Source organism: Schistocerca serialis, chromosome 4 (assembly GCF_023864345.2).
Source record: "Schistocerca serialis cubense isolate TAMUIC-IGC-003099 chromosome 4, iqSchSeri2.2, whole genome shotgun sequence".
NCBI lineage: Eukaryota > Metazoa > Arthropoda > Insecta > Orthoptera > Acrididae > Schistocerca > Schistocerca serialis.
The window spans coordinates 605,900,369-605,926,955 of NC_064641.1; the positions used below are offsets into that span (position 1 = coordinate 605,900,369).

The 26,587-nt window shown below is 43.0% G+C and overlaps 1 protein-coding gene across 1 annotated transcript in view; it reads left to right on the plus strand.

Moving 5' to 3' along the window:
* LOC126475405 (uncharacterized) overlaps positions 1 to 24,425 on the plus strand; it is a 73,445-nt gene extending 49,020 nt beyond the window's left edge. The window contains exon 2 of the mRNA XM_050103249.1: positions 24,258 to 24,425. Within this exon, the coding sequence (XP_049959206.1) occupies positions 24,258 to 24,282 (25 nt within the window). The 3' untranslated portion in view covers positions 24,283 to 24,425. The remainder of the gene's footprint in view (positions 1 to 24,257) is intronic.
* The last annotated feature ends 2,162 nt before the right edge of the window (positions 24,426 to 26,587 follow it).

A 26,587-nucleotide genomic window follows, 5' to 3' on the forward strand; every position in this document is an offset into this window, starting at 1 on the left:
TATCAGGGCGGAAAGGGGAACAGAGCTATTTTGGCATTCGTTTTCGGACGGGTATGGTGGGGCTCACTACGACTTCCTCTCCTGTGCCACCCTCTTCACCTCACAAGGGGAGGCCAACACGTTCGGATTACGGATTTACTTCAAACTTTGTGCACTTTTAGTAGTGCATTGGGACAACATAATGTGAAAGTAGTTAGGCGCAATACTTATGCGATTTCGGGAAAATCGCAAAAGAAGTTTTACACATAAGTAATATAACGGTGCGTTGCGACCTTGAGTACGAGCTGGTGGGGGTCATGTGATTAGCGTTCAACCTCCGTAATTGGTGGGTCGCTGGATCGAGTCCTGCTCAGAAGTTTTTTTATTTATATTTTTTCAACATTAGTAGTATTATTTCATATATATTTGAACGTCAATATGATGAAACGACACGTGCACGAACTTTCATTGAATGTCCAATGTTATTTGGTTGTTTGATACTTTTTACTATCGGAACAAATATCAAATTGATAACTGTCGACAAGTAAACGACCAAACGCATAGAGTTTTTCTGAAAATGTGTGCCTGTCGTGATTACCGAAATACCCTACATCTGCAGTCGGTAAGGTACCGAGAACTGCATTGCACCTGGACGCTTCGATCTGCAGACACAGGTTTCAAGAACGGGAAGCCGAAGTGAAACATCGATAAATAATGGTGTAGATAATTATATTCAGTAATAAAAAAATGGTTCAAATGGGTCTGAGCACTATGGGACTTAACTTCTGACGTCATCAGTCCCCTAGAACTTAGAACTACGTAAACCTAACTAACCTAAGGACATCACACACATCCATGCCCGAGGCAGGATTCGAACCTCCGACCGTAGCGGTCACGAGTTTCCAGACTGTAGCACCTAGAACAGCTCGCCCACCCCGGCCGGCTATTCAGTAACACGATGAGTTAAAATATGCCAGAATAAGAGGGAAATGTACGATTAATAGTCGTATTTGCTTCCGAAATTACAGGTTGCAGGATAATATTTTTCATACAGATACGGAAAACATAGAACAACACAGCATCTACTGCATCGAATGTATACCATTTTTGAGCAAAGCTCGTTGACAAACTGAAATTTATTTTCTTTCTTCTGACAATTTAGAATCAAATCGTAGGTAACGCAACATTTACGAAAATGCCGGTGCCGAAAATGTGCGATGTATGATTGGATGTATTTTAATAGCATCTTCAAAAGAAGCAATTTCTCGTTCGTTGTCAATCAAATATGAACCAGTCTGAAGGCCCTTGACAATGTTTTCAACTTGCCTATAGAAATAAAAGTGGCATAATATGTTATTGTAATAATAAAAATTAATAAACAGCCAAATAACACTGGATGTTCTCTAAACGTTCATGAACATAATCGTGTCTTTTAATCATGTTACGAAATAATATGATTAGTGTTGGAAAAATCTTAATAAAAAAAAGATGAGCAGGACTCGATCCAGCGATCGACGGACTGTTGAGGTTGAACGCTAACCACATGATCGCCAGCTGCTCTTCTGAGAGTCGCAACGCACCGGTACATTATTGACGCGTAAAGCTTCTCGTTTGATTTTCTTGAAATCGTGTAAGTATTACACCCTATTACTTGCACCTTATGTTGAACAAAGTTTGAAGTAAATCCGAACGTTGTAGCCTCCCTTTGTCAGAGCAGCCCAACGCTCTCACTTACTTGCTGGGTATATTCCAGTCTTTGTCTTTCCCTACAGTTTTCACCCTCTATAGCTTCTCACAATACTAAGGATGTTATCTCTTAACACGTCCTGTCATCCTGTCCTGTATTCTTCTCAGTGTTCTCCACGTATTCCATTGATAGCCGATTCTGCGGAAAACCTCGTCATGCCTTGCCTTATTCGCCCATCTAATTTTTAACATTCTTCAGTAGCATCACATATCAAATGCTTCGATGCTCTTCTGTTCCGGGTTTCCCACAGTCCATTTTTCAGCACCGCACAATGGTCTGCTCCAGACATACATTTTCAGATATGTCTTTCCCAAATTAACACCTATACTTAATACCACTAGGCTTCCTTTGACGAGGAATTCTTTCTTTTCCTGTGCTAATATGCTTCTTGTATTCTCCTTACTTATTACGACATGCGTAATTTTGCTCTCAAGGTAGCAATTTCTTTTCTTCGTCTCCTTTATGGAGGAAACTCGTAAGTAGTATAATTTCTTTCTTGCTCTCAGAGGGGCTTAGTGAAAATTTCTCCGGTTGGGTGCCACTACTATAACCGTAATCCAAGCGAGGTCATCAGTTGGGTCGGAGTACTTGTTTTCGTAAACGTACTTTCCTGTTTCCGGCCAGTTCGCATTTACTGACGTGACACAACAATGTGCTTATATCAAGTTCGTGGGATTTTTTATTTGTCCTGAAAAAGCTTCCCTTTTAGGTTAAATATACTCGTAAGGAACTAGAAAAAGTAACAGGCGATCAAATTCGGCTAGCAGGACTGCTGCAAAAATTTTCTCATTTTGTTATTGTCTAAACGTTGTCCGAAACCCTGCGCTTTATGCCCCATGCCTTGCAGGGTTCAAACAATTACTGAATAGCAGCGTCCTGGGGCCTCTCCTGCAATATAAATATTTTTATTTTTAATTGAAAGTAACTTCAAGTAAAAGTAAGTAAATATCAGTAAAGATCTATTGAAAAATTATTTCTTGAATCGTCATAATAAAAGTCGTTTTTTCCGCAGTACTTAACTGAATCGTTCTAGCAGCTGAAGAAAGTAATTCTTGCTAAACGTGGTGCCTTGGGGAATAAATTCACGTCGGAACACCAAACCAACATCTGTTCCATGTGTGATTCTCACATGTTTTGCTTTCTTCTGCTGTGGTAGTGTGGCTACTTTCCATTGGCTCGATTGTTGACTGGTACACTATGTGATCAAAAATATCCGGACACCCGGCTGAAAATGACTTACCAGTTCGTGGCGTCCTCTATCGGTAATGCAGGAATTCATTACGGTGTTGGGCCACCCTTAGCCTTGATGACAGCTTCCACTCTCGCAGGCATACGTTAAATCAGGTGCTGGAAGATTTCTTGTGGAATGGCAGCCCATTCTTCACAGAGTGCGGCACTAAGCACAGGTATCTATGTCGGTCGATGAATGAAGGAACTGGTGTGTATTCGAAAGGAAAACTTTCAATTCTAGGTTAACATTTCTGTTGCACACATGTAACAGTAGTCATGGGATAGCGGTACACATATATACACTGAAGAGCCAAAGAAACTGGTACACTTGCCTAATATCATGTAGGGGGACGCCAGCTAGCACGACGAGCAAGGGGCTCGACTAATGTCTGAAGTAGTGCTAGAGGGAATTGACTCCACGAATCCTGCACGGTGGTCCATAAATCCGAAAGACCCTATTGAATGGTTCGCACGCTGACACAGCACTGAAATCTGCAGCAATTTGCGGAAGTATTGCACTTCTGTCACGTTGAGCGATTCTCTTCAGTTGACGTTGGCCCCGTTCTTGCAGGATCTAAGGATCTTTATCCGGTCGCAGTGAGATCGGAGATTTGATATTTTACCGAATTCCTGACCTTCACGGTACACTCGTGTAATGGTAATATGGGACAATCCCCACTTCATCGCTACCTCGGAGATGCTCTAGCCCATCGCTCCTGCACTGACTGTAACAACACGTTCAAACTCACTGAAATCTTGATAATCTGCCATTGTAGCAGCAGGAATCGATCTAACAATTACGCCAGACACCAGTTGTCTTATATAGGCGTTACCGACCGCAGTGCCGTATTCTGCCTGTTTACATATTTCTGTATTTGAATGCCGGCCGGTGTGCCCGAGCGGTTGTAGGCGCTTCAGTCTGGAACCGCGCGACCGCTACGGTCGCATGTTCGAATCCTGCCTCGGGCATGGATGTGTGTGACGTCCTTAGTTTAGGCAGATTTAAGTAGTTCTAAGTTCTAGGGGACTGATGACCTCAGATGTTAAGCACCATAGTGCTCAGAGCTATTTGAACCATTTTTTTTGTATTTGAATACGCATGCCTATACCAGTTTATTTGGGGCTTCGGTGTATAAATGGCGATAGTATAGCGTACACAAGGTATGAAAGGGCAGTCCATTGGAGGAGCTGTCATTTGTATTCAGGTGATTCATGTGAAAGGTTTCGGACGCGAATAAGGCCACACGACGGGAATTGACAGATTTTGAACGCGGAATCGTAGATGGAGCTAGAAGCATGGGACGTTCCATTTCACAAATCATTAGTGACTTCAATATTCTGCGATCCGTAGTGTCAAGAGTGCGCCGACAATACCAAATTTCAAGCATTAGTTCTGACGATGGACAACACAAAAAATGGTTCAAATGGCTCTGAGCACTATGGGACTTAACATCAGTGGTCATCAGTCCCCTAGAACTTAGAACTAATTAAACCTAACTAACCTAAGGACATCACACACATCCATGCCCGAGGCAGGATTCGAACCTGCGACCGTAGCGGTCACGCAGTTCCAGACTGAAGTGCCTAGAACCGCACGGCCACACCGTTCGGCCGATGGACAACACAGTGGCCGACGACGTTCACTTAATGAACGAGGGCAGCGTTTGCTTAGAATTGCGAGTGCTAACGAAGAAGCAGTGCTGCGTGAAATAACCGCAGAAATAAATGTGAGACGTAATACGAACGCATCCGTTAGGGCACTATGGCGACATTTGGCGTTAATGGGCTATGGTAGCAATTGACCGACGCGAGTGCCATTGCCTGCAGCGTCTCTCGTAGAATCGTAACCATATCGGTTTGATTCTAGACGACTGGAAAACCAAGGCCTGGCCAGATGAGTCTCGATCTCAGTTGGTAAGAGCAGATGGTGGGGTTCGAGTGTGGCGTAGATCCCACGAAGCCATAGTCCCAAGTTGTCAGCAAGGCACTGTGCAAACTGGTGGTGGTTCCATAAATGTGTGGCCTGTGTTTATATGGAATTGACTGGGTCCACTGGTCCAACTGAACCGACCACTGACTATAAATGATTATGTTCGAGTACATGGATACCATTTGCAGGCATTCATGGATTTCATGTTATGGGTGGCAATGCATCATATCACTGGGCCAGAGTTGTTCACCATGGGTGTGAATAACACTTTGAACAGTTCGAGCTAATGATTTGGCCACCCAGATCGCCCAACACGAATACCACCGATTACCTGTAGCACGTAATCGAGAGCTCAGTTTGTGCACAAAATCCTGCACCGGCACCACTTTTGCAATTATGTACGGCTAGGGAGGCAGTATGGCTCACGACTTGTTGAGTCTATGCCACGTCAGGTTGCTGCACTACTCCGGTTAGGAGGATGTCCGACACGATATTAGGAGGTATCCCAAGACTTCTGTCACCTCAGTTTAAATCATAGCAGTCGAACACAATGTGGTTCCTTTAGTAAGGCAACATCTGATTCTTTATCGAATTGCTTCATTTGCGAATGTTGTTGTTGACAGTGTCTTCAGTCCGAAGACTGTTTCGATGCAGCTCCACACGCTAGTCTTCGTTGTGCAAGTCTTTTCGGTCTATGTGACTACTGCAACCTATAACCATAAGAGCCTACCTACTGTACTGATCTCCCTCTAGAGTTTTTTTATCCTTGACACTGCTCTCCATTATCAAAGTGAAGATTCCTTGATGCCTCAGAACGTGTCCTGTCAACCAATCCCCTCTTTTAGCCAAGTTATGCTGCAGGTATGTTATTTTTCCAGCTCGATTCAGAACTCCTCATTAGTTACATGATCTGCCAATCTGAAATGCAGCATTATTCTGGAGCACCACATTTCAAAGGCTTCTATTCTCTTTTTGTCTGAACAGCTGGTTGTCCATATTTCACTTCCGTACATGGCTGCACTCCATACTAACGTCTTCTGAAAGAGTTCCTGACGTAAAATTTGTATTAAATGTTAGCAAATTTCCGTTTTTCAGAAACGCTTTTCTTGCTATTGCCAGTCTGTAATTTATATCCTATCAGACATGAAAAATCGTCATTTATTTTTCTACCCAAATATCTGACCCCATCGCGGGTTGAAACCAGTTGGCGGTAAGATAAATAATGCGATTGTGGCTGTCATTTTGAGTAATTCATTATAAGGAAATTAATCACTGTTTATCTCCATACAACTATGTTGTCTAAAAAAATCATATGAAATTACTACCGGTAATAGGCGTATGTATGGAACTGCGAAAAATGCGTTTTGGAAGTCAAGAAACACTGCATCTGTCTGTTTGCAGTGAAACACGGCTTTTAGGATGTCATGTGAGAAAAGTGCGAGTCACTTTTCACGTAATCGATGTTTTCGGAAACCGTGCTGCTTGGCATGAAGGAGGTCATTGTATTCGAGATAGCACATTACATTTGAAATCAGAATATTGTACGAGATTCAGCAAGATATGGCTGTCAAGGATTAAACAGGTCCATGTGTATGTAGGCTCCAGTACTTATACAGGAATCACTAGACAAGCACATGATGGACTACTGTGCAGCGTTGCATCAAATCAGACTTCCGATTGAAGACCACAACAACAACAAAATATTCTTCGTGTATCTTCAACCTCACACTTATAATGTCCACACTGGACTCGCATTAGGGAGGCGGATGGTTCAACCCCGCGTCCGGCCATCCTGATTTAGGTTTTCCGTGATTTCCCTAAATCGCTCCCGGCAAATGCCGGGATGGTTCCTTCCCCGCCCTTCCCTAATCAGATGAGACTGATGACTTCGCTGTTTGATCTCTTCCCCCAAACAATCCTTAGAAATTCCACTTCAGATTCGAAGGCAGATTTGGCAGGAATGTTAACGTACCGTCGTTGACGAGGTCATTAGAGACGGAATACAAACACGGATTGGGGGAAAGACTGGGAAGAAGATCATTCACATTTGGATTTTTGGTTCCAGACTCTCATAATCTTCTCATCGTGAGGAGGATTATGGTCTTCACAGATTATGACATTACAGATGATTTAATAACTTGTATTAGTGTAGGGAATCCGTCCTGTTCATTACAAACGACTGACTCCGGCTTATGCCCTAAGTGATTTAGTGAAATTACAGAAAATCTACACCATCTGATCAAAAGCATTTTAACACCTGTATGTAATGCGGATCTGGCCATTAAGTGCCACGAGAGGTGGATCCGTCAGTATAAAAGGAAGCGGGGTGTATTGCGTTGTCAATAGAAAAGCAGTAACTGCAGAATGGTTAGATGGTTTGGTCAGGTGAGTTCAGTCACTAAGAACGTGGACCAGTCATTGTCTGTCACCTGAGGAACAAATACATCAGGCTAAACCAAGAGCACGTAGTCATCGTGTACTTAAGGACACGATCGTCGAGCACTGTGGAGGGTGGTTGTAAAAAATAGCATGAAATCTGCGGAAAAAAATCACTCGAGAGTTCGAAATTGCTACCAGGAGTACAGCCAGCACAATCACTGTGCCTAGGCAGTTTAAAAGAATGGGATTCAATGGGCCACATTTCTATAATCAGCGCTAAGCAACTCTTAAGGTGGTATAGAGAGCGACGCCAGTGGCCAGTGGATGACGACTTATTCGGAGATTGGAAAGGTTTGGTTTGGCGAGTTGTGGGGAACTTTACCTGTCATTAAGAAAGCGGGTAAATGTGGAAGGATGAAAACATATTTTGTAGCAATTTGTTCTGTGTACAATAGAGGTAGAGTTCGGAGACGATGACTGACCGTACCAGCATGACGACGAAACCTGTCGCAAGACAGCATTTTTCAGGGAATAACATTCCTAAAACGAAGTGGCCTTCCCAGTGTTCCAATTTGAACCCAATGGAACACCTTTGCGGTGAGTTAGAACATCGATTTCGCTCCAGACCCCAGCGTACATCATGACCTTCACTGGTTTGTGCTCTTAAGGAAGAATGGGATCCCATTCCACCGTTGACATTCACACACTTCAGTAAAAGTGTCCCCATCAGACTTGAAGCTGTCATAATGGCGAAGGTTTGAGAGACCACAATATAATCATCAATATTGGGTGCTCGGATACTTTTTGTCAGGTAGTGTATTTTGGATAATTGGACGAAGATACGAACTGCAAGTCTACCAATGTGCCAACTCGCGCGCATTTGGTGTTTTTCACAAAATTATTAAGTCAGTTCTCAGCAAACGGACTCTCTTTAAATTTTGATAAAACACAGTATATACAGTTCCGTACAATAAATGGCACAACTCCAGTAATAAATATAGACTTTGAACAGAAGTCTGTAGCTAAGGTAGAATTTTCAAAATTTTTAGGTGTGTCCATTGATGAGAGGTTAAACTGGAAGCAACACATTGATGGTCTGCTGAAACGTCTGAGTTCAGCTACGTGTGCTAGTAGGGTTATTGCAAATTTTGGTGATAACAATCTCAGTAAATTAGCTTACTATACCTCCTTTCATTCACTGCTTTCATATGATATCATACTCTGGGGTAATTCATCGTTGAGTAGAAAAGTATTCATTGCTCAAAAACGTGTAATCAGAATAATTGCTGGAGCCCACCCACGGTCATCCTGCAGACATCTATGGAACCTCACAGTAACCTCACAGTATATATATTCACTTATGAAATTTGTTGTTAATAATCCAACCCAGTTCAAAAGTAATAGCAGTGTGCATAGCTATAACACCAGGAGAAAGGATGATCTTCACTATGCAGGGTTAAATCTGACTTTGGCACAGAAAGGTGTAAATTATGCTGCCACAAAAGTCTTTGGTCACTTACCAACCAGCATCAAAAGCCTGACAGATAGCCAACTAACATTTAAAAATAAATTATAAGAATTTCTAGATGACAACTCCTTCTACTCATTGGCTGAATTTTTAGGTATAAATTAAGGAAAAAAAAACACCTTAAACATTAGTGTCATGCAATAATTTGTGTAATGTAATATCTTGCACAGACATCTTTTATTAACCTGACACGTTCGACATCATTACGAAGTGTCGTATTCATGATCTATGGAACAAGTCTTAATCTAATCTAATCTAATCTTTGGGACTCGATGCCAATTTTTTCTAGTTCATTCGATATGTCTTGTTCAATTACCAGTTCTACGTCTCGAGAAAGCCACACAGAGTGTAGTTTACAACGGATAGTTGATCATTTCTGAGATGAATGACGTCTCATCGCTCGAGTAACGACGACCAAAATATTATTTTGTGGAAGATAAATGAAATTTATCTAGCAGAAATTGAGGTGTCCCTTCTGTAAAACCACAATCGTAATGAAATAGCAGACCCCTGGAAAGCTGGCGAGGACCTAGAAGTAGTTGGTTCTGAAATGAAAGGAGCAATACAGGGCTAAAAAGTCGGAGGAGGGCGAAGGTCAAATGTACAGCATAGCTGGGCTAAAAAGTCGGAGGAAGGCGAAGGTCAAATGTACAGCATAGCTGGATGCGCACATTAGGCAGAAAAAGTTCTGCAGCAAATCAATGAAAAGGCTGTTGACTGAGAGGAACAAGTAGATGAGCTGATATGAGTGTAACATTCTGCAGTGCAGGCTTGTTGTTTTCTTACAGACACTGAGCCTGTGCGCCTGGAGTCCTTTTAATTACAGAGATAAATGACGCAAAGCGACTCGTACAGAAGCCGTTGCCTGAGCGGGTCTCTTTCGTGTAATCAAATACGCCCGTCCGCCCACACGCGCGAGCGCCCACGCACACACACACACACACTCACACACACACACAGACACACACACACAGACCCACATTCATGCATACATATATATACACACACACAGTCCCAGCGATATAAACACTGCTTATCGCATATGCAGAGTGCCGCATGTGCGGAGAGGGCCAGGGAGATTTTTCTCACAGTGTTTGTGCCATCGGCAGGCCGTGAAGATGCGGCTGCACATGTGTCTCGCAGCTGTGGTCCTAGTCGTCCTCGCGCTAGTAGCTCCTCAGAGAGCAGTTAACGTCGTGGGCGTGCGTCATTTCTGGCCCGCCACGCGACGTCCGACAACGCAGAGACCAGCGCTTCCAGAGGTTGATGGCGCCAGGATTCTGAACGTGAGGCCGAGGAGGACGCACTGCCCCCCTGGCCACCGGTTCTTCAAGGAACGGTGCCGTAAAATCTACAGGTTTGTGTTGTGCAAACTTATATCACTGCGGCAGAACAAGCAGAGAACTCGTGTTCCTGCAACTGTAAAATCCTTTGCTGTTCAAACCCAACATTTTGATTATATGAGGGCTGTTCAATACGTTCTCGTATTAGAAACGAAGCAACTTCAGAATTATCTGGCTGCACATTATCTGGTTTGCGGTTTATTCGTGTACAGTTCGGTAATTTTTGAAAAAATAAGAACGAAGCCTTACGGGTCTCATTGTAATTAGAACTTATATTTTCGTTAGAATAAACTGTTATGACTGTCACTCTTCTTTTACTGCGGGAAGACAATGCGGACCTCAATCCCGATGGTCTCCGTTGCTTCCCATTTTATCTTCAGGTAAATGTGCGGCTCTATCCGTGTAACATGTCCGCGGCTTGTTTCTTGTCCGAGGAAGACTAGACGACCAGGGAACCGAAACTTCCTGGCAGATTAAAACTGTGTGCTGAACCGACACTCGAACTCGGGACCTTTGCCTTTCGCGGGCAAGTGCTCTACCATCTGAGCCACCCGAGCATGACACACGCCCCGTCCTCACCGCTTTACTTCTACCAGTGCATCGTCTCCTACCTTCCAAACACCACAGAAGTTCTCCTGCGAACCTTGCAGAACTAGCACTTCTGGAAGAAAAGATACTGCGGAGACATGGCTTAGCCACAGCCTGGGGGATGTTTCTAGAATGAAGTTTCCACTCTACAGCGGAGTGTGCGCTGATATGAGGACGGGGCGTGAGTCGTGCTTGGGGAGCTCAGTTGGTAGAGCACTTGCCCGCGAAAGGCAAAGGCCCCGAGTTCGAGTCTCGGTTCGGCACACAGATTTAATCTGCCAGGAAGTTTCATATCAGCGCACACTCCGCTGTAGAGTAAAAACTTCATTCTAGAAACATCCCCCAGGCTGTGGCTAAGCCAAGTCTCCGCAATATCCTTTCTTCCAGATGTGCTAATTCTACAACGTTCGCAGGACAGCTTCTGTGAAGTTTGAAAGGTAGGAGGCGAGGTACTGGCGGAATTAAAGCTGTGAGGACGGGGCGTGGGTCCTGCTTGGGTAGCTCAGTTGGTAGAGCACTTTCCAGCGAAAGGCAAAGGTCATGAGTTCGAGTGTCGGTTCGGCACACAGTTTTAATCTGCCAGGAAGTTTCATATCAGATCACACTCCGCTGTAGAGTGAAAACTTCATTCTAGACCAGGGAACCAGTTACCACGCACATCGAGGCGCTGAAATGAGTTGATCTGTTATTAGACTACGTAGGACCAAATTCTTTTTTCTACACCGAAGCTTTGTCTTTCCGGAAACTGAGAAACGTCGTCAGAAAATAGCTGAATCATAAACAGAACCTTGAAAGTCAACTGAATGCAAGCGATACGAAATTTTGTGTGCTTTAATTATAATTTTGTAAATAACTTGTCAATTTTCGCTCAGTAACGAATAAGTTACAGTGGGACACTAAAACTAACGTAACGTAGTGGGCCACTAAAGCTAACAAACCAACATAATGCAGCGGGCTTTCAAATGAGACGTGCAACATGTTTTGTAAATACAGCAAAAAGCAGTATTCGGTTATAAAGGTGTATTTCGGGTTATCTGTGTGTTATTGTTACTCGCGCAGTCTCGGCTCCGAATCAACCCGATAGCTTGCTGTGCTTTATTTTCTGATACATTCTAAGGCAGTCTCCTTTTTGGGATATAAAATTTACCTAACGTCCCTGCCATTTTTGAACTCCAACAAACATGAACTTTACAGCTCTTTAAAATACGTCTCTGTCTCGACATTGAACTATGTCAGCCATTTTTTCAAAATTGGGAGGAATAAGAAATCGTAGTGAGACAAGAAGGGTCGAGCGAATACGAGGGATGACGTAGCAGTTAATAATGTGGGTCTTACAGTTCTGAGGACGACAGCTGCAAATGAATGTGCTGATCCAGTGTCTTGGTGAGGCAGTATTTACTTCTTAGCGAAACAGGAGCATTTTTACCGTTCCATACTCCACTCAGTAAAAACGGAACAGGATCAGATTATTATCCGTCCGTCTTCCTGCCTGTCTGTCCGACTATCAAAAATCCTTTCTCTCAGGACCGACTAGACGTATCAAGTTGAAAGTTATGACACATGCTATTGCAGTGGAAAGAAAACGCCATTTATGTCACATATTTTGATACTCGGAAACACGCCCATCCAAAGCTAAATTTTACCTCCCGCTGGCCTACAATCAAGAAAATTGGCAAGAAGCAAGAATTCACAGTACAACTAAAGGAAAAAAGTCCCAAACTGTTAATTTGTAATTAATTCTCTCACACGGATTTCTTTTGTCATTTGGCCGACTGGCTATCTTTCGATCCGTCAGTTATCACTCCTTTCTCCCAGGAACGCGCAGACGCATCAAGTTGACATTTATGCCATACACTAAGGTTTGCTATTCCCCTGGCGCTGTAGTAAATGTAAAGTTCTAAGTCAATGCAATTGAAAGATTCGGCCATTTATGTCATATCTTTATACTCGCAAACTCACTCATCGAAACCTACTAGAGTACCTCCCGGTGACCTAGAATCATGAAATCTGATAAGCCAAAAGCTTTTACAGTAAAAGTAAAGGGAGCAATCCGATAATAGCTAATTCGTAAGTATATCACACGAAAAAACTTTTTTATCATTTGTTATCAGACTGTCTGCCGTCTGTCAGGACCCCTTTTTCTCAGGAAAGAGTGAGTGTAACAAATTGAAATTATGTAATATACTAAAATCTGACAAACTGCCTATGGGCTTCTGTCTCGGGTTCTTCGGCCGACGTTCATTTAATGATTTTACTGACGTTTCTCCAGCACGAGCGGCTGGCATTGTCAAAGTTTCACCCTCCATTGCCGGTGGTGAACTGGAGCCGAGCTCGCGGCCGCAGACTATATGCCTACGTCCGAGGGCTTCTCCTCCGTCATTTCCGGTGCGGTTCTCCTCTTGCTACCTGCGACGGTCGTTCGCTGCAGTACGGGAAGCCAGGATCCGTTTACCGTAAAACTTGCCTCTTTCTTGTTGAAGCTGTTTGCGTGTTTTTGTATTTCTACAGCTTCCCTGAACAAGCGCGTGTGATAGTGCTTCTCTACAGCCAGAACTTCCGTGTCGGCGAAATTTACTACGTGGTCGGTCTCACTCAGTGCGTGCTCTTCAAAATGGCTCTGAGCACCATGGGACTTAACATCTTAGGTCATCAGTCCCCTAGAACTTAGAACTACTTAAACCTTACTAACCTAAGGACATCACACACATCCATGCCCGAGGCAGGATTCGAACCTACGACCGTAGCGAGTGCGTGCTCTGCCACGGCCGATTTCTCCACCTGCCCCAACCTGCAATGTCGCTTATGTTCTCTGATCGTGGTGTTGATCGATCATCCAGTCATTCCGACATAAACGTTTCCGCATGTGCATGGTATATGGTATATTCCCGACATTGCAAGTGGGTCGCTTTTCTCCTTTGCCGATCTAAGGCAAATTTGTATCACATATTTTATACACGCACACTCAACAAAATCTATAGGGTACTTCCCGTTGACCGAGAAAGCTGAAATTTGGCAAGATGCAAAGTTTCACAGCATAAATAAATGAAAAATCCGACATTTTTACACTGGAATTATATCAAACGAAAAGAAAATATTTCTTAATCCGACAGTCCCTCTCAATTAAGATGAGTTTTTCTCAGAAAAGGGTTGACGTATCAAGTTAAAATTTGTGTGACATACAAAGGTCTATGACCCCTTGACGATGTTGTAAATGTAAGCTTTTAAGTCAATGTAGTAAAAAGTTACGGCCATTTGTGTCACATATTTTGATATTTGCAAATTCACTCATCAAAACCTTTAGGGTACTTATCGTTGACCTAGAATCATAAAATTTGGCATGAAGCAGAGTTTCACTGTCCAAGTAAAGGAAAAAATCCGAAAATTATTGATTTATACTTATATCACGCGGGAAAATTTTTTTCTCCTTTTCGAAAGTCTTGGAATTCGCGGGACCGATATCTTGCCGGTCCCTATATCGATAGCAACAAAAGTCATCGACATTCTTGATTCCCTGTATGGATGAACTGTCTGTACACATAGTTAAGTTCGTACGGAACCCTAGCTACGCGAGTCCTGCTTGCACTTTTCCGGATTTTTTCATCTGTACCTGGTCGAGGCGGTCAATAGCGTACTGTAACGTAGCCCAGTGGTTGTTTTTCGATTTCTAACATACTTGTGAGTATGATGGATATAAATAAAAACTCGTCACCATAACTTTTCCCGATAATGGGACTGTCTTCTCCTTATATGGAGCAGATTTACTTGAAGCAAGCCATTTTTTGGACTCTGAGCACGTTTAAGGGAAGCAGATTACAAATCCACATTCAGAAAGACATTTGCGTGGTTCTCCAACAACATAATAACCTCTAACAACCACAGTAGTCTATGATGGTAATTATTTGATTTATTCAATGACCCGTTTCAATCATAACGATCATCTACATATTGATCTAAAAAAAAGAATATGCTTGCTTCTGGATAACACGATTATGATAGGTTTACACAGTTACGAGTAGTAGCGTGATTCACATTGTCTGAGGAGGGACTAACAAACATAACAGTTTTTCTCAGTTATCAAAAGAGACAAATAAAAGATCCAGCTATGAGATGCATCGTCACATGGTATAAAACCATAATAAAATTATGGTAGACACTCATAGCACGTAATGCAGCCTCGTCGTTAACGCTCTGTGCTTTCAGCTGCAGTTATGAACAGCTGACGCAGCTTGGCCTCTAGGTGTCACTGACCGAGCTGTGTTTACAGTAGCGTGTTCCGAAGTCAGGGATATGATTCATCTAGAGCGTCAAATATCGTACCTCTGAATTTGCAGCAAGCCATTGTAAACAGTGCTTACCGTCAATGACACAGGGATCATGTTGCTCAACACATGCCCCCCCCCCCCCCCCCCCCAGCTGTTTGTAATTCAGCTGCAACGACGGTCCTACATTAGGGACCATGGGTGTTTACCATAACTTTATTATGTTATTATACCCTGTGACAATGTCAGTCACGGCTGTATGCTTTATTTGCCTCTTTTGTTAACATCAAGAACACGGATATGTTTAGTGGTTCCTCCTCAGACAACGTGAATCACACTGCTACTTCTAATTACGTTAACTTGCAAACAGCTCTTGCTCGGAAATATGTACATTATTTTCTGGATGTCTCTGAAGATGACCATTAGACTTAAAAGGTCACTGATGAAACAAATACTTGCGATCATAGATGTTTTTTTTTCATATTATCAAATTTTCGATCGCTGTTATTTTCAAACTGACTGTGTCGCCCCTCATCAACATAAAAATCGATTCCTCCTTCCTGCACGAACCAAACGAACTATTCCTCCATTTGTGGCGACATCAATTTTCAGGTATCCTCACACCGGTGTCCGAAGATATGCGAACACGTAGATACGCGGAGTGCTTACATTGCTTCCGATGCAAGCAGGACATGGTAGTGTTTAATATGAAAAAGGTAAGTTGTTGAAACAACAGTCCATGTTTTCCAGTTTACACACGAGCAGAAAACATTGTTTGGCCTCTGAATAAGTATCCATGTGCGTTTTCGTACTACATATCATAAAAAGAAACAAAAACCTACATTATAAGATGAATTTTTGGATTGGTATTTTAACACAAAATTCTTAGGTAGCATAAGTTTGTGAAATAATAATTATGTTTAACACTTCGGAATGTTGGTTACAAATGACTATCTGGAACATTGCTTTCACTTTAAACACCAGAACACAGTTGTAGGTTGTTGAATAAAGTAACAGCAGTATTCCACATTGCAGCTACAGACAACTGCTTCCCATACCGACATTTATGCAAAAGCTGGTAGTTTGTAAAATACATGTCAGTCTCACGAAATCATAGCAGATTATGGAGGAATATGAGCATCCAGCTGTAGCAATCCTTAGTTACGTGCTGATTAAAATCTAAATCTCAATATACTTCAGTTTTTGATCCTATTTGTTTATGCCTGCATATTATTATACATTGGCACTGATCTTCATGCCAGACGAAATAATAATTTCAAACACAAAAATATAGTTTCTTTACTTTCTTTTAATTTACCGAAAACGGTGTTCACGGTAGATATAATTGCTTTGCAGGACCTCATGGCGACTATACTGCTGGCGTCTGCTGATATTACAACACTAAACATCACTCAAATAAACTTCCTGTCGCCAGAAAATTCACTTACTCATAACCTTTCCAGTTTACACTGGAATTATCATGTTTTCTTTCTCAATTCTGTCCTTGACATCATTAATAATTTTCGAAAGCTACAAGTGACATCAAATTCAGTGGGCAAATTAGCATGGAGTGTGTCGTTCTTCTTTTCAGTCACTCGTGTGTCTGCTGTACTGTTACATTTTTGACAGTAAACGGTGATGAAGTAGCAACTAATGCATAATCGTTGTTCGACGCCTTTGCTTCTTGAAATCGCGTCTCCAAATGAAAATACTGACATAACTACTCATGGTGTGATGGTGGTATCAGTATATTCAACGGCTGACGACATAGTACCAAAACATATCCTAAATTAAAATCTCCTTATTGCGATTTCTGTCTATATGTTCGAGCAAATCTTAGGAACTACTATAGGGATTTTGATATCGTGTTTACTAATAAATAGAGTGAGCCCTGACGAAGGTTTGTTCGTATGACTACATGTTATAAGTAAGTCGTTGATTTCAACATGTGCGCCTTTACTAGTACACACAATATCCAGTCTGTATTCAAGCTCTATGCACACTCGGCGCAACATATTCCCTTCAACTGTGGCCATGGCAGCAACGATTAGGTTCTTAAAATCATTAATATGGTTGACAGGCGTTTGGTAGGCTCTGTCCTTGACACATCCCCACAGAAAGAAGTTCATCGGTTCATTGTCACGCGATCTAGAAGTCCAGGGAATTGATCCATCCTGACATCTGGAAACACCTGGTCTAGAACATCTCGCACAATTTGAAACCATTGTGGTGATGTACCATGTTGTTGGCGAACGTCTGTGTCTTGACGGTCAGCCACATGCGGTAACGCAAACAGCTCCAGCATGTCAAGGTAACTATTAGGCTTCTTTTTTTCTGAGAAGAGAATGGTAGAATAATGCGATCAACCATCAACCACAACAGATTCAATTTCGGGTGTCACGTACCTTTTCCGTCACAGTATGAGGACTGGTTGTGCCCCTATGCGTATATTGTGTTTGTTTACCTTATCAAACACGTGGAATGTTGCTTCGTCAGAAAATGCGAAGTTGTATACAAAATTTCCTTCTGCCTCTAAACATTGAAGAACGTCCACAGTGAATAGCATACATTGTGGCTTGTCGTCTGGTTCTACTGCGTGCAGCAGTTGGGATACATCGCTTAACGTTTCCGAAGGACCCGGTGCACGGCCGTCCTAGGGATACGCAGCTCTTGCGACGCTCACCGAACAGGCGGCTTGCGGTGAGCGTTGAAAAGTCAGCCGTATCCATTCTGTGTTGGCTTCACTAGTTCCAGTTCGTCCATTACGATGCTTCACAGCAACGCCTCCTGTCTGCATAAAATTTCTGTACTACCGGTGTACCGAAGTCTGCGAAGGTGGTAACTTCCTATACTTTGGATGTTTCATTCAACTTGCGTGTCCGATTTTGTCTGAATAAACCATTCCACACAGTGAATCTTTTTTTGAACTGTGTCATAATGCTTCACTCACTACAAACGTTTCTGAGTTTATCTGTCACATAAGCCAAACATGGCGTGAATCTGAAGTTGTGGCATAACTTTTGAGACACCCTGTCTCTTTTTCCTTCTTCCATATTTCTCCTATAGCGATAAACTTAAGGACTTCGAGCCAGCTGTAACGCAGTTAGTTAATTTTTCCCATCACAGTATATTTGTACATATTTGCATATACCCAAAATTTAGTACTAGCAAATCGATTTTTTAGACCGAACATGTCTCTAGAGTAGCTTAGTAGCAACAAATGACAATAGGTAACATGTCAAGATTCTAGTGGGATGGTCGAATAAACGTGTTCAATACTTGCGTATCAACATTTATCGTTGCCTTAAGGAAATCAAAAGTATATAGCTATTTCCATTAGGACCGTAGTGTTGCCGCATTGCCAACCAACGGATATACAGGGTGATTCATTAATAGTGACCGGGCCAAATATCTCACGAAATAAGCATCAAACGAAAAAACTACAAAGAACGAAACTCGTCTAACTTGAAGGGGAAAACCAGATGGTGCTATGGTTGGCCCGCTAGATGGCGTTGTCATAGGTCAAACGGATATCAACTGCGTTTTTTTAAAAATAGGAACCCCCATTTTTATTATATACTCGAGTAGTACATAAAGAAATATGAGTGTTTTAGTTGGACCACTTTTTTCTTTTTGTGATAGATGGCGCTGTAATAGTCACAAACGTATAAGTACGAAGTATCACGTAACATTCAGCGAGTGCGGACAGTATTTGCTTCGTGATACATTACCCGTGTTAACATGAACCGTTTACCAATTGCGGAAAAGGTCGATATCGTGTTGATGTATGGCTATTGTGATCAAAATGCCCAACGGGCGTGTGATATGTATGCTGCTCGGTATCCTGAACGACATCATCCAAGTGTACATACCGTTCGCCGGAGAGTTACCTTATTTAAGGAAACAGGAAGTGTTCAGCCACATGTGAAACGTTAGCCACGACCTGCAACAAATGATGATGCCAAAGTAGGTGTTTTAGCTGCTGTCGCGGCTAATCCGCACATCAGTAGCAGACAAATTGCGCGAGATTCGGGAATCTCAAAAACGTCTGTGTTGAGAATGCTACATCAACATCGATTGCACCCGTACCATATTTCTATGCACCAGGAATTTCATGGCGACGACTTTGAACGCCGTGTACAGTTCTGCTACTGGGCACAAGAGAAATTACGGGACGATGACAGATTTTTTGCACGAGTTCTATTTAGCGACGAAGTGTCATTCACCAACAGCGGTAACGTAAACCGGCATAATATGCACTACTGGGCAACGGAAAATCCACGGTGGCTGCGACAAGTGGAACATAAGCGACCTTGGCTGGTTAATGTATGGTGCGGCATTATGGGAGGAAGGATAATTGGCCCCCATTTTATCGATGGCAATTTAAATGATGCAATGTATGCTGATTTCCTACGTAATGTCCTACCGATGTTACTGCAAGATGTTTCACTGCATGACTGAATGGCGATGTACTTCGAACATGATGGATGTTCGGCATATAGCTCGCGTGCGGTTGAAGCGGTATTGAATAGCATATTTCATGACAGATGGCTGGCTGGTTCAAATGGCTCTGAGCACTATGGGACTCAACATCATAGGTCATAAGTCCCCTAGAACTTAGAACTACTTAAACCTAACTAACCTAAGGACATCACACACACCCATGCCCGAGGCAGGATTCGAACCTGCGACCGTAGCAGCCCCGCGGTTCCGGACTGCAGCGCCAGAACCGCACGCCACCGCGGCCGGCCATGACAGATGGATTGGTCGTCGAAGCACCATACCATGGCCCGCATGTTCACCGGATCTGACGTCCCCGGATTTATTTCTGTGGGGAAAGCTGAAGGATATTTGCTATCGTGATCCACCGGCAACGCCTGACAACATGCGTCAGCGCATTGTCAATGCATGTGCGAACATTACGGAAGGCGAACTAACCGCTGTTGAGAGCAATGTTGTTACACGTATTGCCAAATGCATTGAGGTTGACGGACATCATTTTGAGCATTTATTGCATTAATGTGATATTTACAGGTAATCACGCTGTAACAGCATGCGTTCTCAGAAATGATAAGATCACAAAGGTACATGTATCACATTGGAACAACCGAAATAAAATGTTCAAACGTACCTACGTTCTGTATTTTAATTTAAAAAACCTACCTGTTCGCCTAAAATTGTGAGCCATATGTTTGTGACTATTACAGTGCCATCTATCACAAAGCGAAAACAGTAGCCCAACTAAAACATTCATATTTCTTCACGTGCTACACGAATGTCTAATAAAAAACGGGGGTTCCTATTAAAAAAAACGCAGTTGATATCCATTTGGCCTATGGCAGCGCCATCTAGCGGTCCAACCATAGCGCCATCTGGTTTCCCCCCTCAAGCTAGACAAGTTTCGTTCTTTGTAGTTTTTTCGTTTGACGCTTATTTCGTGAGTTATTTGGCCCGGTCACGATCAATGGACCATCCTGTAGTTTGCACTCTACTTATCATTCAATAGCTGCACATAGTGTTACATGCCGCAGCTACAGATCTTTCGTCAACTACACGGGTAAGAATTGGTCGCTGGTCTAATCCCGGAGGAACAATTTTTTCCATTTTCTCACAATGCATTCATTATGTGGTGAATATAGTTACTAAATAAGGCCTTCCATAGTCCTTTTGTACAGTGTAGTTTCAATAACTAAAGTGCACCGTTGTCGTTATTTTGATAAGGAAAGTTCACGATTAACGGCTGCTCTTCTTGTCGTTCAAATCTAGTTTTACTCTCCGACGACGGTGCATTGGTATGTCCATGACTATCAGCATTGAGTACGGTAAGACACTAAGGAATTACAGACATTGGCTGTGAGCGGGCATTGATTGAAATCAAGGGGAAAGCTGAAAATTTATGCCGGACCGGGATTCGAACCCGTGTCTACTGCTTAGTAGGTAGATTCTCTGACCAGCTTTCCTGGGATAATGATCATTGCCCTACCTTCAGTCCCAAATACTCAACTTATGCACACACTAATAATGTAGTGCCCTTTGCCCATTATGCTCCCAGCATTTCGCCGATTCTCGTAAGAGTTGGATCCTGGTGTGCGTCTGCACTGAAGGGATCATTGGCCTACTGGTCTGAATTATTTCCCTATATGCGGTGACTGTTCTTTCGGTCCAAACCAGACAAGAACCACAGCTGTCTTTGAATGCAGGTTCATCTCAATCAGTTTTTAGGCAAACATTGCGAAGGGAACTGCATGAGATGGACACTAGGTGTCGGGTACCTTGCAAAAGACCATTCTTCATAGTGGCACTTAAATTTGCAACACAAACCTGAACACTAGCTGATTGGAGGCGGATTGTGTGATTAGACAAGATGCAAATTTTTGCATTCTTCAATTGATACAGACATTCTAACGTACCATCTGTCGAATGAGGAGTTTAACCCACAGAGATTGGAGTTATAGTCTAGGTATTGTTTTGGTGGTTTTTCGTACCATGACTTGAGCCCACTCATTCAGATGAGCATGACACTTATTTCAACGTTGTGGGCGATCTAGTGATGCCTTTCTTCTACATCTTCATTATGAGCGTGCTATGCACATTCTTATTATTCAAGAAGGCAACAGCCGTATTCAGACAATTGCACTCATGCATTCCTAATCTGACGAGCGCACAGGCATTATACAGAACTTCCTCTGGTCGGCTAAATAATTCCATTCACCACCTTTGTGACTGCTGTAATCAGCGGGTGAATTGTAGCAATCAACGCCCCTACGATTTCATGGCTGTATTGGACTTGATCCATGCCCGAGGCAGGATTCGAGCCTGCGACCGTAGTGGTCGCGCTGTTCCAGACTGTAGCGCCTAGAACCACTCGGACACCCCGGCCGCCTCCAAAACATCAAATTATTCCCCATTCTTTTGGCTACAAAATCCTATCTTTCAACGTAATCTCCTTTTAATGCGATCGCCATACTCCACCTTACTGGGAGGGCCTATATGACCTCCCAATACCACTCTACTGGTCACAATCGGAGCCGACGTCTTGCTGTATCAATAACCTAGCCAACATCCACGTACTACTTTCCGGCCAGCCGTTGTGGTCGAGCGGTTATAGGCGCTTCAGTCAGTACTGTAGCGGGTTCGAATCTTGCCTCGGGCATGGATGTGTGTGATGTCCTTAGGTTAGTTAAGTTTAAGTAGTTCTAAGTCTAGGGGACTGATGACCTCAGTGCTCAGAGCCATTTGAACCATTTTTTGAACCGCTTTCCGCAGAGTACATCCTTCATTGTGCCAAACAGACTGAAGTCGGATGATGTGAGGTTGGGGCTGGATGAGGGTGTGTAGATTTGTGGGGCCTTGCGTTGTCATGTAGAAGGAGAAGTTCGTTTGCATTTTTGGACGCTGAAGTCGACTGGATAGTTACCTGAGTGTAGCACAATACACTTGAGAGTTCATTATTGAACCAGGAGGGAGGATATGAAACAGAATAATACTTTCAAAATCCCAGAAGAGCGTCATCATATCTTATCGGCTGAAGGTGCGACTTTGAACTTTTTCTCCGGAGGAATGGTAGTTTGGCGCTACTCCGTGGATTGCCGTTTTGCTTCCGATTCGTAGTGATGAACCCATACTTCACTCCCTGTGACGATGTTTACAAAAAATTTTTACGATCAGCCTCGTAACGCGCAAGCCCTTCGTTGCTCTTTATGAGCTTCTTTTAGGCGCCGAAGGCCCCAGAGGGCACACTCCTTCGAGCACCCCATTTGGGGAACGAGTATGTCAGCACTACCAACAGAGGCGCCCAGCTGAGCTGCGAGGTGTTGGATTGTGATCACCTCGAATTAGAGTGTTCGCAGTTTCCAACATTGCAGGTGCCACAACGCGAGTTCCCTGTGAAGTTCCTCAAATCGCTGGCTCTGTTGCACTGCAGTTATCCTGTTTGAAGATGCCATCGCCGGCGGGGAAGACTCAAGCATGAAAGCATACAGGTGGTCCGCAATAATGTTCCTGTAGTCGACAGCTGTCTTGGAGCCTTAGTTTACTACCACAGGTTTCATGGAAGTCCAAATGAATGCCCCCTAGCAAGGTGCATATTTTGAGATCCGTTCGTAGTATGTCGGCATATCGGGACACGGCCATCGTCCTACTATAACAAAAAAACGTGATTCATTCCAACAGGTGACACATTTTCATTGCTCCACTGTCCGGTCTCGAAGATTCCATGATTACTTCAATAGTAATTGTCTTTGACGTGCATCAACACCGAACCGTCAGATCCGCTACAAATCTCCGTCCATATTGCTTTATAGCGCGGCAAGTGCCCGACCTGCACGTTTTGTAATGAGGTGTGGACGCCCAACATCTTGTCTGCTACTTGCAGTGTCACCGTCCTTCTGCCATTTTACATAGACGCTCACTACAGCTGATCAGCTTCGCCATTTTCAAAATGCTCGTTCACAGCCGCCGGTCTATAACAATCCGCACTTCGTCAAAGTTGCTCATAGTTCCCCGTTTGTATGAGCACTAGGCTGATTCGTCACTCGTCTCTGCTCCACTTATAGGCTTATTTTCCTTACCGCTTGACGTACCGTCAGGCTTTTGGTGGGCAGTGGTCATAATGTTCCTGGTAAGCCAGTCTGCCACAGTTGCAAAATGCTATTATTGACCGAAGTATTACACGACAGAAGTCGCTAAACACTACCATGGTTTCTGGGTCTTAGCCCCACCATCAGGTGCATCTGAAATCTAGCAGTAGTAGGACGTGATGTCCATGCCCGAACAACTAGTAGGCATACGTCTACCGTAGTTGGCCTGTCATAATAGCATCGCAAATTGTGGCTGGAAGGAATCCCGACTATGAAGAGCGCCCTAAGGAACAGCCTCTTGTCCGAAAATTGCCACCGGGACTGCATGCAGCCGAATGCAGATACAGCAGGCTGTGACCCGTGTGGTTATGGAAAGAGGACCGTGGTAGTATTCAGCGACTTCTGTCGTGTAAGACTTCGCTCAGTAAACGCATTTTACAATTGTGGCGGATTTGTCTGCCATGAAAATGTTGGAAAAATGTTGCGCTTGTCCAACAAATAAAAATTTATTTAGTGATCATAATGTTTTGCCCTTCAGAGAATATATGTCTTTTTTGTTAGTTTTTTGTGTTTGTGTATTGGTTTGTGCGGGGTGCTCGTGTCCGCGCGCTCTCGTGTATGTGAGTGAGTGTGTGTGTGCGTGGGATAAAGAAATGAATTAATTTTCTTATGCTATGTGTTATTATCTTTTGCAGGAACAGCGCCAAGCCAAGGCGGTAGAACCTACATGGAGTTTGGAGATGTGCTGTTAGATATATAATCCGTAAACTTCATGGAAAATTAATTTACGTAGCTTTTAAGATAACTATGTAACGCTGTCATTAGTCTTTGTCGATGTTTTAATAAATACTAACAGAAACACATATTATGTTCATTGACTTTTTTAAATTTTGTTTCTAAAGTGACAATAATAGTGAAAGATTACCGTCAAACCTCCTTGCCTAGGGACGCCAGATGAATGTTGATGTCGTCAAGCCCTGAATGAAAATTGCGCAACGGATAACTGGGGAAAGGAGCTTGAGAGCGCTACCTAGAGAGCGTGCCCTTTCTGTACGATACTAGGCAAGGGGCTGGAGGGCTCACACACTGATATGTGGGTCCCTGCATTCTGTATCATTTATTTTAAATGAATTCCTTTAATTTGACTTCTTTGTGATTTTTAAGGTATGTTAAAGATTAATGACAATTGATTACTTATTTATTTTAAACGTTATCTCTCGACTTTACAGCGATTACAGATATTACAATTTTACAACTTATAGCTCGGGTATATTATATACTAATCTGCACGCACATTTCTACGGGCAAGACGGAATTGCGTTGGCCAAATGTATACCACCAAAGTCTCCCAATATCTTACATTGGACATCCACTATGTGAGGAGGATAACAGGCAAACTGGGGACCAGATACATTAACACAGGGGGTCAAATTTCCGAAATTAAACGAGAACATTCATTTCCTCACACAATCCAAAGCTGGAAATAAAAGAATTAGTACAAATATTCAAATATCTCTCTTCCATGCGTGAACATTGAGACAGTCGTACTGAGGGCACGTCTGCTCACTTACACGTCTTCTGTAACACTCCCCGAATATGGCGGGCACCCAGAGGTCTTCCTGGGGCCCGGTGGAAGGGATGGTCGAACCACTTTGCCGTGACCAACCTCTCCACCCCAAATCTTGTGACACTGGAACGTCTTCGACTTTTACCTGCCTGTGCTGTCTCTCTGATCCCCTACCCAGGAGTGAGGTTGGCACTACTATACTACATAACTACATCCCAACAAAGATTAGGCCACGCTTTACGGAGAGGTGTGAAGAGGATTAGGAAAGTTCACGTGCAGATTCACATTCACGTACAAGAAATGCATAATACACGCCACATATAAACACGTATTATGAAGCCTGGCACATTTCTTTCCACCCGTCCACGTGGGTTCAGTTGCACCCGCGGCCGGCCGCGTCGTGTAATAAAATTGGCGGCGGAACCGCCTCAGTTTATATTTCCCGGTGCGAGCGAGCAGCGAAACCTGCTGCTTATGGAGCGGAAACTACTGTACCGTTTCAATAGTACATATTATTATATATGTTGTTATAGATCACTCCTTCAAAGATTTTCTCCCAGAGTCAACGTAAGGTTTGGCAAGATTTCACAGAGATCGATGTCTCATTTTTGGTGCGTAAGGATTTTGTATGCTTCTTGTTTGATTTCATTTCAGTTTACGTCTGTGCTCAGTTAACATCCCAGCAACTCGGGATAACTCTCACGAATAAATATGCAGCAGTATATTATGTCCTAAAACTGTTGGTATTCTGCTCACAGTATTAAGATCACGGAATACTATCATCGCTACTGCTGTTAAAAAATTCCATGTATTTACATTGTGGAACGTGAGTTCACTGTTTTAATATAGGTTACTGTTTTAATACGTGACTATATCTCCTGTGAAACAGATATACGCGAAACTCCTTTCAACTATTTTGGAACGCACCTATAGAAGAAAGTGTTCGATCTTTGAGTGACCTGTTTCCGTATATGACGTGTGTTTTTCAGGCAAGGAAAAAAACTTATATATTTATTACTTATATACTTGAACTTATGTACTTGAACTTGTGTCAGCTCGCTTCATTACCACATTGTTAGGATTGTACATGCGGTAAAAATGGAAAGATCTTGTCTCCATGTCCTTCATTCTGTCATTTTGGTGTCAAAGACATTACGTGGCTTAAATATCATTACTACTGGTGTGCTTTCGGATGTTCAGGCACGTTATTGATTCAATTTTTCAGCATGATGTTTTGACGACCGTGCCAGTCGTGTTCCTCAGGCCGTGCGAGCCGCGTTACTACATATACCATTTGCCTTCAAGCAAAAGAGACTGGCCGTTGCATTAGTGAAGGAAAGAGAGCAGGAAGACGATTCAGTGTGACTTTTAAGCATATGGAACCCCACACATCATCAATGAAAAATTCATCCCAACGGAATCCGGTTTCAGACCTGGGAAGTGATTCTGATGGGAAAA